This window comes from Eumetopias jubatus, unplaced genomic scaffold (assembly GCF_037043125.1).
Source record: "Eumetopias jubatus isolate StellerSeaLion01/CBP00866 unplaced genomic scaffold, mEumJub1_p1.0 scaffold_6, whole genome shotgun sequence".
In the NCBI taxonomy this organism is placed as follows: Eukaryota; Metazoa; Chordata; class Mammalia; order Carnivora; family Otariidae; genus Eumetopias; species Eumetopias jubatus.
The window spans coordinates 145,841,435-145,853,667 of NW_028274812.1; the positions used below are offsets into that span (position 1 = coordinate 145,841,435).

The 12,233-nt window shown below is 41.7% G+C and overlaps 1 protein-coding gene across 4 annotated transcripts; it reads left to right on the plus strand.

Moving 5' to 3' along the window:
- Positions 1-339: 339 nt before the first annotated feature.
- LOC114212614 (histone H2B type 1-M-like) lies at positions 340-9,275 on the plus strand. 4 transcript variants are annotated; one of them, XR_015768409.1, is made up of 3 exons: positions 340-740; positions 6,163-6,806; positions 7,942-9,271. XR_015768409.1 is itself a non-coding variant. In XM_088024152.1 (2 exons), exon 1 carries the CDS (start codon positions 351-353, stop codon positions 729-731), a length of 381 nt encoding a protein of 126 aa, XP_087880278.1. In that variant the 5' UTR covers positions 340-350; the 3' UTR covers positions 732-740; positions 7,942-9,275. The 4 variants fall into 4 exon arrangements, 2 of the variants coding, with proteins under 2 accessions (XP_087880278.1, XP_087880277.1); XR_015768410.1 differs by lacking the exon at positions 7,942-9,271 and adding an exon at positions 7,676-7,895; XM_088024152.1 differs by lacking the exon at positions 6,163-6,806 and having other exon boundaries at positions 7,942-9,275.
- Positions 9,276-12,233: the final 2,958 nt, after the last annotated feature.

Here is a 12,233-nt window from a genome sequence, read left to right on the forward strand (position 1 = left end):
AGCCAGCAAGAAGCTATCCACACACAAACCGAAAGTTACAGTTTTTCCACGAAAGTTTCACCTACTCAAGGTTAAGAAAAAATACTTTTGCTTGAAGAGGATTATAAATAGATTCTGGTAGCCTAGTCTAGACGTTCTGATTGGGTCGAGACAAAGTATTGAAGCAGCCAATGAAAAGCTAGGCTTTCAAGCATCTGTTACATTCGCATTTGTGACGACACACTAAAATTAATCCAATCGTGAATGATCTTACTAACCTCATTGGAATACCGCATGTATAAATAAACGTGGCCTTGCCAAGGCAGATTATTTCCCCAAGTCTTAGCGTTAGTGTAGTTTTTAATAGCGGGATGCCCGAACCCACCAAGTCGGCTCCGGCCCCGAAGAAGGGCTCCAAGAAGGCGGTGACCAAGGCGCAGAAGAAGGACGGCAAGAAGCGCAAGCGCAGCCGCAAGGAGAGCTACTCGGTGTACGTGTACAAGGTGCTGAAGCAGGTGCACCCCGACACCGGCATCTCGTCCAAGGCCATGGGCATCATGAACTCGTTCGTCAACGACATCTTCGAGCGCATCGCGGGCGAGGCGTCCCGCCTGGCGCATTACAACAAGCGCTCGACCATCACGTCCCGGGAGATCCAGACGGCCGTGCGCCTGCTGCTGCCCGGGGAGCTGGCCAAGCACGCCGTGTCCGAGGGCACCAAGGCCGTCACCAAGTACACCAGCGCCAAGTGAACTTGCCAAGTAAGCCTCTTGTGATCCCAACCCCAAAGGCTCTTTTCAGAGCCACGCATGCTTTCAATAAATGAGCTATAATTCTCTTTCTAAAAGCTATTCTCAGATGTATCCTACCAAACTGAAAGCTAATTACGACCCTTAATTTTCAGATAGGGCTGGGAAGTATGTGCACGTTTCACGCTCAATTAAAATACCTACCAAAGATTGAGCGCTCACTATGATCAAAAAGCGGTTCTGTGCAACCATTATTCCTTTAGTTTCACAAAACTAATAATTCTAAATGAAAATGCCATTTGGAATGTAAAGCCCCCGTGTCCGTGTGCAGGCCTCCAAATTCATCGTGACATTGTTCAGGAACTTGGTAAGGATCACTTACCCAGACCACAAAATGGCAGGCTCTGAAAACTGTTCTGCTCGGAGCTTTGCTTTTTCTTTTTAGCATATAGGTTTGTAATACTGAAAAAACCCGAAGACAATATGAGCTTTCACAGAAATCTTACATAGGCTTTCCTGGTTTGCTACCTTTACAATTCCTGTCCTTTCAGCTGGGGGGACCAGGGGGCGCAGGTGGAGGGAGGGCGGTGATGGGGGCGGTGAGGGGTTGGGGGGGCAGTCTGTGTTGTATGTGCTGTATCCTAAAGGCACAGAAGGACAGGAAGGGGAACCTGTCCTGTCTTAGAGAGGCCTTCAAATCCTGTCAGCTATTACACCTTCTCTCCTAGGAAGCTCTTTTCCATTTACACTCTTCTTCCGGCAGCATTTAGCTGCAAGGCCCGGTGGGTCACAAGACAGAAGCCCACTACTCAATCCCGTAAGGTGTCCGACTGATTAGACGTGCGTTACCCCAGGACCGAGGCCCCCTTCTCAGTACCAGGACTCTTTCCCCGTGTCCCCGGGAGGTAAGGACTGAGAGGAGGGAGAAAGGGAAGGGAAGCCCTTCCTGGCAGGATGTGGCTTCTGCTGTACATGAGAAACTTTCCTGGTGTAGCTGACAACCTGACCCGTTACATCCTCACAGGAGAAGGATGAACTAGAAATGAACACACACGCGCACCCACCCCTACCCACGCTCACCATAGAGGATTGCAACAAGAGTGTGTCCTGAGCCTCGGTGCTGAGCGAGGTAGATTCCGCCATGGAGAATTTGGGCTACAACTCACTGTTTCTGCCATTAAGATCACAGGGATTCAGGATACACCCAGGCTGAGAATTAATTTAGGGATATCCCAAGTTGGTGCCTCTGAGCACCTGGTAAATGCAAAGACACATACTCTGTGGAGGAATAAGCTTCATTTTAGGTTTCAACAAATCCCCACAGATAAGATACCAAAAAAAAATGAATGAGCAGTTTCACAACCAAAATCAACACACCATTCGACAAGACACTGTGACCAAGAATAAGAGAAGCACACGATGGAAACAAAAAGTGAAAAAATTAACAGATACAGATTTCAGATTGCTAACTTTAATATATTTAAAACAAAACAAAAAAAGGTCTATTTGAAATATGCTGAGGGATTAAGAATACAAAGAATTTTCCAAAAAGATTTGAGAGAACCAAATACAAATTCTAGAAATGAATGTATATAATTATAATTATAAGAAAATTAAAATTAAAGGCTTGCTGGATAGGTCAAATAGTCATTTGGCCCCAGATGAAGCAGACTTTGTCCAAAATGCAGGGAGAGAAATGTAAAAGTGAATTTAAGAGATCTGGAATTAGTACTAAATTTGTCCCCCATACGTCTAATCATGATACCACAAAGACAACCAGAGAGAACAGTGCAGCTGTGAGCTTTCAAAGATCATGGCTGAGACTTTTTTAGAGTTGATGGTAAGTAATTTAATTACTCATGTAATTAAAAATAAAATAGAGTGAAACTCATACAACAAAAGGGGGCCACTCTTTCACACTGTGAATTAATCCCCATAAATTCCCACAACAAATGGAAGGCTGATTTTCACAAGGTTCTACTTTCTAATCTGTTCTGACAGATGGCATCAGACTGAAGCACTTATAAATTCTTGGGGGGAGTGGGAATAATTGAGAAATTGATTATTTACATGCACTTTATATCTATCTGAGTACTAAACTTTGCGAATTCTAATCAATAGTTAATGGACTGTTTCCATTAAATCAAAAAGTTTGATATGCTTTCCAATATCTATTTCTCTTAATTACTTTCATCATGTTATTGTGTTAGCTAAAATTACAAACTATTTGCCATGTTGGGTATGCTAGCAGGCATCACCGTCTTTTTCTTCCTTCTCATTAAAGTGGCTTTGGTTGTTCATGCCTTATGAAAAACTTATTTGCCTGACTACACATGTGTGTGAGTGTGTAATCTGTTTGTGTTGATTAGTTTCCTTCTAAATATATTTTAAGAGTTTTTATTAGAAATGCTATGTGAATTTTTGACATTTGATGGAATCATGTGCTTCTCCTCCTTTATCCTGCTACAATGAAGTATAGGTAGTTTCCTAATGTTACTCCATACTTGCATTCCCAGGCCAAATCTTATTTGGTCATGTTGTATTATTATCTTAAATACTGGCTGCACACATTTTAATATGTCAGAGGGATTTTTTCCTCCTCTATTCATACATAAAATCATTCTGTGGTTTTTTTCTTTTGGGCTCATCCATATAGATGGTAGTCATTAAGATTATGGTAACTTAAAAAAACTTAATTATGGCCTCTCCTCTATTATCTACTGCTATGTAACAAACTACCTAAAAACTCAGCAGCTTAAATCAATGAACATTTGTTATCTCATTTTGTTTCTGGGTTGTCAGGAATCCAGAAGTGACTTGCTGGGAGGTTCTGGCGAGGGTCTCTCAGGTTGAAGTCAAGATGTAAACATGGGCTGCAGTCACCTGAAGGCTTGACTGTGCTGGAAGGTTCCCTTCCAAAGTTGGCTCACTCCCATGCTACCCGCGTTCCTGTTGGCTCTTGGCAGGAGGACCTCAGTAGGACCTCTGTGCCTTGCCACATAGACCTCTCAGGAGGGCTAACTGACTCTCTTCCACAAAGACAAATCACAGAGAGAGGCGGGGAGGAATTAGCCACAAAGTCTCTGAGACCTAGTTTCAAATGTCACACCCTGTCACTTCTGCCACTGTCTATTAATTAAGCAAGTCACTTAAACGTGGCATATATTCAGAAGGGGGGAACAAGGCTCCATCCTTCAAGGTAAGGATAGTACATTCGTGAACATACTGCAAAATCACCATATCATCTTTTTTATGCTTTAAATACTTGATTGTAAAAAGTATTTGTGCTTTAAAGAGTAGACAGAAATCAGCTGTATAATCACCTGGACCCAATACTTTTATATGTGGTAGCTTGTTCAGAATTCCAGGAAATTAGACTGCAATTGACCACTGTCCACAGACAAAAACAAATACAACTCCCACATGATGTCCTGATGGACTTTTCCCTGAGATTGTAAGGAACCAAACAGTGGTCTCTGTAGTTACATAAAACCAGCACGTTGCAGGTACTTATAGAAAATACTGAATGAATCGAATCAATTCATCCGAGAATTCCTAACCAGCCACCTGTACAGTGAATCTCTGGTTCATGATGGTTGTACGAATGTCCAACAAAATGGATAGGTATGAAAAAAAACAAATTAAAAGTGAAAATAAATACAATAAAAAGGAAAAACCCCAGAAAATACTTTGGCTTATGAACATACAAGAAATTAACAATATGAAAAAACACAAATTAATAAAATTTGCAATTGGACAAGAAGTTAAAGCTAAATTAATAGATTTCAAAGGTAGAATTTGAATTGATGATTGAGTCAGACTTAAAAAAAAGCTACCATGTTTAAAGTGAAAGGTAACAGATTAAGTGGTAGCAAAAGGGCATAAAAGAAGAAATCAAAGAGCACAATTTAGTCATGACGGCTTATAAGGTGATCCTTGACATTTGTCAACATTCCCTGCTCAATTGTACCATGGCAATAATTCAGAGTATTTCTTATAAATCAGTCATTTAAGAGGCAGTCATTGAATATCTTTGGGCCAGACACAGGCAAGGGCACTAGAAATACAAAGAGAGATGAGGTTGTTCTTGACCTTCTGGAGCCCTCAGTTTTGTAGACCATGAAGGAAACTTACAGCTAATTGCCTACTTTTTGTTTGTTTCTTTGTTTGTTTGTTTGTTTTATCATCCACTAAGACCTAAAAGAGTGTTTATCACTCTTTGGAAATCTGCTGGCAGATGAATAGACTTGGGCGCATCTGGGAACTACAAAATTAATTAAGTTAGGCAAAATATTTATTCAAATATGTGAGTAAGAAACAGAATACAGTAATACTATCATTGTGACATGGTACAAAGTTAAGGAACAGTCCCATTAGACTGACCTCATGTCTGACATCAACTGCAAAATTGATGGGTCTCTAAATCCATCCTCAGATTTGGTAATTCTTTAGATGACTCACAGAATTCACTAAAAGTTTTTATACTCAAAGTTGGGGTTTAGTATATCAAAAGGATAGAGATTAAAAATAAGCTAATTTCACTCATGTGGAATTTTAAGAAACAAAACGAACATAGGGGAAGGGAAGAAAAAAGAAACTAATACAAAAAGAGAGGGAGACAAACCCTAAGAGACTCTTAACTCTAGGAAACAAAGTGAGGGGTGCTGGAGTGAGGTAGGTGGACGGATTTGGTAACTGGGTGACGGGCATTATGGCGGGCACACGATGGAATGAGCACTGTGTGTTGTATGCAACTCGTGAATCACTAAATTCTACCTCTGAAACTATATATGCTATATGTTAATTAAATTGAATTAAAAAAAAATTTTTTTTAAATAAGCCAAGGTAAGAAGCACATGAGCAGAGTCTCAGAGGTTCCCAACTCAGAGCTTCCAGTAGTCCTTTCCCTTTGTGGGTGTGGGGAGTATTAATGCCTCCTGCAGCACAACAATATTGTAACAACACAATACACATTGTCAACCACAAGGCTTTAGCACATAAACAAGGATGACCATCCACATGGCTGATCTTTTAGTCCACAGTCCCTCTGGAGGTAGTCCAGGTACCACATGGCCCAAAGCTTCCAACAGAAATGATATTATTAACACTCTCCTGTGCAGCCCAAGGCCTATCGGTAAACAAAGATACTCTTATGCTGCAGGACATTCCAGGGGCCCAGACATCACCTCCCAGCAAAGGGCAAAGGCCACACCTCCCTTTGGGTATGTTAGTGCTTTACTACACACATAGTCCTAAGAAAAATGATACTTTTTACAGTTTTGAATAAGATATCTGTCATTGACCATAACTTGAATTCTCCAACTGTTTGCTTTTTGATGGTTCTGTCACATAGTTTTGGCTATTTCGATTGACTGCGGACCCAAATGTTATACGGAGTTTTCTTATCAAAGGCTATTTTTTGTACTTTATTCAGATGAATGACTTCGGCAGTCTCCTCCTTGACTTACACTCCCAACTGCCTTCCAAACCTTGGCTGCAGGAAAGAAGCCTGAGGAGAGGTGGAGATCACGTTGGGGGGAGTTCCGAGTTCTTGAGCTCCATTTTGGTGGCGTGGGTTTGCAGCGCTATACACAGGAAGAAAGGCTCCCTTTGCTTTATTTGAACAGCAGCATTTGAGTGACTTTTCCTTTCATAACCATGACATCTGCTACCATGGATAGGGAACAGGAATGTGGAAAAGTGAAGGACTAAAGTTTTAGAATTTGGTCTAAAACTTTAACCATGAAGGTTAAGCTGTATCTCATAAGTACAAAACAATGTAAGTATCACAACCAAGTTATGGCTATTTTTTAGGAAAGACAGAGAAGCACAGGGGGAAGAATAGAGGTGAGAAAACTTGAGAGGGACTCAGAAAAAGAATGGAAGAAGCAAATGGCTACTACCAAAGGACAGACGGAGCCTGAAGACCAAAGAGAAGCCACAGAGCACGCTCGTCAAAGAAAGCAGAAAGGGAAACGAGGGAGATGAGGAGAATCACCGTGTCATGTTTTGGATGCTTCAGCTGGGTATACCACCTGTTACACACTGAAATACTCCCCGCATTCCTTGGGTTTTGGGGTGAGTGGATGGATTACAATGTTACCGCATCTGGGAGATACTCTCCGATCAGCAAAAGTCAAACGGCGCCCTTCTATCCCATTCTTAACCTATTCTGTTCACTCTTCATTACACTTAGCAAAAGTGACATGAATTTGTATATTGTTTCTTTCCTCTTCCCATTCTCCAGACAGCAAGCTCCACTGGGAGGGTTGGTCTTTTTTTGCTGCTGACTCCCCAGTGCCTGAGGCTGTTGCAGGCATACAATGGGCTCTCGAGGAGGATCTGCAGCAATCATAACTAACAAAGTATATGTATATCTATAACAACAGCGATAGAGGCCAGAGCTGAGTTGTTGCAATGGTTCAATAAACGAAGTGACTCAGGCTTTTGGGGACTTATTTTCCACATTTATACAACAACAATAAAATAATTCTAAGAAGTCGTGTACTATTAAGGATTAAGTGAGATAAATCATGTAACGTTCTTAAAATGCTTATAGACATTTAGTATACACTCACCAATTGTTAGCAGGTACTGTATTTTCTTTAGTCACTGAATTAAAAGGACAATCAGAGTAGTCAGTTCTTCTCGGGTCAAAAACTAAAGAGAAAATATGAGCTTTGCACTGCTCAAATCCCACCTCCAGCAGTGTATTTGGGGGATTTGGAACAAAGATCACCTTGTTCAGGAATATCTCTTGGCTAAGCATGGTTTGAGACATTATCTGTTCATGCTACAAATGACTGAGGCATAGGTAATATTGGAGTAAAGGTATCTCATAGCACATTATACGGGCATGTGATAAAACACCTCTCTTCCCTGTACATCAAATATCAATACTGAATGCAAAATGGCACCGAAGAAATAAACCATTTTTATTTCTTCAGTTATAGGAGAGAGATGCAGAGAAGAAGTGAATGCAATGAGTAACTGAAAATGTGGATGAGCTCATAGATTTATGAAGTATAAAAGTCTGATCCGCCTGAGAATGATTGATTAGCGTGTATATCCTGCTCAAATCTAACCTGTCCTGGTTTGTTTTACACTGATTCATCAGGAGAGCATTACCTCGGGAAGAGCCTAAATAAAAGTGTTTTAGCATTTTCACTGTAGTTTTGCTCTAATTATAAAAATAGAATCTACTTCCTTACAGGCCCAGTGACTGGGAATTCATATTTACCATGGAGTACCTTTGATGGAGACGTCTAAGTGAGGACAAAACCTCTGTAGATGAGAGGTTATCATTAATCGGACCTGGAGAAATGGAACGCTGCATTCATTGTTGATTCAAATCCCTCTCCCAGATCTCGCCTTTCTAGACATACGTAATTTTCACCTTATACTCTGGCATCGAAGTCTGAGTGGGTAAGGGCTAAGCCCTGTTTTGGCTTTGGTAACGATCTTGAAGGTAAACGGCTCGGTTTAGCTCAGCTGACATTTGAAGAGGCACCTCCAGCACCTGACCTAAGGGAAGCACAATACTTCAAAGCAGTCCCAAACTTCAGCGCGCACCCAAATCAGCTGAAGTGTTTTTTAAAGCTCAGATTGCTGGGCCCCACCTCACAGATGCTGATGCACTGGACCTCTAGCAGGATCGGATTATTTGCATTCCTACACTGTCCAGGTGCTGCCGATGCTGCGGGTCCGGGGACTCACGCCAGAGAACTGCGCTTTCGACCGGAAGAGAGGATTTCCTTGAAATACTAGTACCGAACAGCAACACAATTACACTCCGGTTTAAACTGGAACTGCAGAGGCCGAAAAACTGGCAGCGGCCGTCACCCACCCTCCGCGTCCACGCAGGCGTGGAAGGGGCCCTGAGGTCCGGCAAGCCCCGCCCCCTCACCCCAGACCCCTGGCCACGCCCTCCAATCGCCACCTCATTGGGCCGTTTCCACGCCCGCGTCCCGCCCATTGCCCCAACGAGCCTCCCGTCACGTTACGTTCTTCCGGCTCCCCTGCGGGGTCGCGCGTCTTCTCGCTTCTTCCCGTCGCCTTCGCCGGGGCGGGTTCCCGCGGCGCCCCCTGCTGGTGCGCAGACGCTGGTCACCCGGCGTCGCGGAGCTGCGGCCGGCCCTTCGCCGCCAGGCTCTGGGCGGTTGGCAGGGAAGAACGCAGAGCCGAGCGCTGTGCCGCCCGGGCAGCAGGGCGGCAGTGTCCCTGTGTCCCTCCTGTCCGTCCTGTGCAGTGGCCGAGGGACCCTCCCAGCGCCTCCGCGGGACGGCCGGCTCGCACGCCCCCTGCTCACGGTCCTCAGGTTTCTAGGGCACTTCCTGCGAATATTTGAATATTACATAGTTTCTCATGATATTCATTCTAATCCACGTGTTTAGAACTGCTTTTAGTTTGCAAGCGTGTGAGATTTTTATTTTTACTATCTTAGAAAAATCCTTCCTATGACTCTTCAGATGATGATGAAAGAGTGCAGTATATATGAAACTGGTTTTTTGGTATTTATTGTTATTTTTCTGAAGCCAGGGTTGAAATTTTGAAATTATTAAAAATGTACCTTGTAATAAATCAGATATTCTGTATGCGTTAAGTGCAGAAGTTACAGATGAAGTATGTTTATCGTGTTGTTCAGTTTTCTATAACCATAAGCATTTTCCTTGGTTGATATATGAAATTCTAAGAGTCGGGTACTGAAAGCTTGCCCTACAATTGTAAACATGAAGTTCTAATCCTGGCAATTCCTGCGATACATAGTGGCTGTGTGGTCAGGTGCATCAGGGCCCTGAATGTTACATTGTATCACTGGATTTTTACTTTGTCATTATGGATTATAGTTCTTTCTTATCTCCAGAAGTTCTATTTAATTAGTTTTAAAAATGGGCCTCATTTTGAATGTCCCTTGCTTTTTGCCTGTATTATTCCATTTTTACTCCTTTAAACTTTCAATAGGTATTTCATGGTCTCTATCTGATAATTTCAATATCTGAAATATTTTTCTGAGGGAGAGGAGGGGATCTCTTTTTTATTTGGAAGCCTAAGTCTTCATAGTGTGGTTTCTTCCTCATTTAGGTCAAATTTATTATGAGTTTATATTTGGACACCCCAAATTGCTAGGAGAATGACTGGCAGGTAATATGTGCTCAATAAACAATGAATGCATGAATAGTTGGATAGATGATAGATAGATGATAGATAATAGATAGATAGATAAATAGATAATAAATAATTGGTGTGTAACCCTATAACGGGTTAAAGATGCTTCCTTCTTGAAGAGGTTTAAGCTTGCTTCCATGAGGCACTAGAGGGCGCCCACGGCTCTTTAATTGCAGGAAGCTTTCACTGAAAGTCTAGACTCTAGGTCTTTGGAGAAACCCTTGTAAATTTCCTCTGCCCTTCTCCCTAGCGCCACTTCTGAGACAAACAGGTTTCCTTCTTAGAAATCTATGCTACATTTTTTTTTTCCCTCAAGCCTAAGCTTTCTCAAGAGCCCTGGCTCTATGCTAGGTGTCTCCAGTTCAGTTGAAAGGCCTAGAACCCTCTTTTCCCCAAGAGGCTGCCATTAAGTGACAAAGTGCAGAATCTTAATGACATTTGCCCCCAGGGAACCCAATCTGCTGTGTCAGGCTTCAGCTCCTAGGTGTGTATTGTTCTGGGAGATTTTGGGGTTTTCTTTGGTTTCTTGTTGTTTGGGCCATGATGTGCTAGGGTGTGTTTGTTGTTTATTGAGTCCTTAGCTATTTTGCTTCAGGATGGCTTTCCAGAATATCTTGTTGTCCACACTGGAACAAAAGTCCTTACAGTGCACCTCTCTATCCCCACTAATACTTTGAGCCTTAAAATTTGTTTAGTATTAATACTGCTATACTTGCTGTCTCATGGTAACATTTTCCAGGCATATTTCCCCCTCATCCTTATTTTTTTCTTTATTATTATTTTTTAAATCCATGCATGATTTGCTTTCAGATTCAAGAGGTACACCACCTAATATATTTTGTATTATATATACACACTTTTTTGATTTATAGAAAAAGAATAAGCATCATAAAAAGATAAAATATTGTACCTATTCCAGACATTTAATGTCGGGGAGAAAGAATTCCTCTGCACTTCAAGGTCCTTTTAGCTGGACTAAAAATAAAATTGAAATGGGACAGATTAACAATTGAAAATTAAATTTAATACTGTACATTATGGGGAATCCACATAGACATTTCAAAGACAGTCTGGCAAAATAAGGTACATATCTTATTCTGAACTAAGGAGTTGGAGGGAAGGGTCTCGGACTTCAGAGGGAGGGAAGGTAATTCACAGGGGGATAAGAAGAGCAGATGTTTGGTAATTAGATGTTTGCCCTACCATACAAATGGGTCACGCGGATAAAATTTATCTGTTAATAAACCTTATTCTAGGAGAGACCACCAATTTAGAGTCTTCTGTTTGGTTAAGGGAGAGACAAAAGTTTTCTTGAGACTGCTGGGTATCAAGTGCCTTTAGCTGAAAATAATCCACATGCCAAGTGGCACACTGGGCATGGGGTGGGGAGGACTGTCCCGAGCCCCTTCAGTTTCCCCATCTGAAACTTCATTGGGAGTTTCACATATTAAGAGTTGAGCAGGTAGGTTGTTTCATCTCATTGATCTAGTCTCTTAGCCCTGACAATAGTTCAGTTTAGTCAAACTCATTTCAGGAGGCAGTAATCCAGGTGTATTCTCTGAGTTAGGCCTATGGTTCAAGTAATCAGGTAATAAATAAGAGGCATTTCTATGGAAACAAAAGCAATGGTTAACGATTGGATCAAATGTTAACCCAGTTCTTGAGTCTCAGGATAGCCAGTGGAGAAGACTTCTAGATGTCAGGTTTGACGCATCTTCAACTAGAGTGAGGGCGGGTAATGGCAACCTGACAGATTTTCTTGGTAATTCAGATGTCTCTGGTGATCTTTTGAGTGGCCCATAGAGCAAAAGGACAAAGATTGTCTATTCATGAGCTCTTATGGTGGTTTCTTTACACCAGTCATTTATACTTAGTTTGCCAGGGCTTCAGGAGGAAGGGAAGTTTTAGTTCTCAAAGGATTCGAAGTCAGAAAGATGGAAGAAAAATCAAAATGGTAGCTTGGAGACTTGTAGCCAGGCATTGGAGGACACTAGAAGAAATCCCAATCTAGTTCAGCTTATAATGAATAGTATTAAAATCTTATATCTACAAAGATGTTTTATTGAAACATATTTTCTCTCTATACTCACCCTCATTCTTACCAAAGATAGCTATATTAACAGTATTTTGTTTGTGAGATAAGTTTTTTAGTTTCAAAAAATCTTGGCCTGATTATATAAGTGCAGCAAGAACATGGTTGACCCTATAGACTTTTTAATACCTGCATTGCTGGAACTTTTCAAAGGAATCTCAAGGTGGAATTTTTAATAGCCTCTCAAGGCCAGAAGCCAAGCCAAATCCTTGCCATCAGACTTGACCTGCAATACCTACACATTTGGG

Excerpts from the sequence above, each read along its gene's own strand:
- LOC114212614 (XM_088024152.1), top strand. The coding sequence starts at position 351 with ATGCCCGAACCCACCAAGTCGGCTCCGGCCCCGAAGAAGGGCTCCAAG.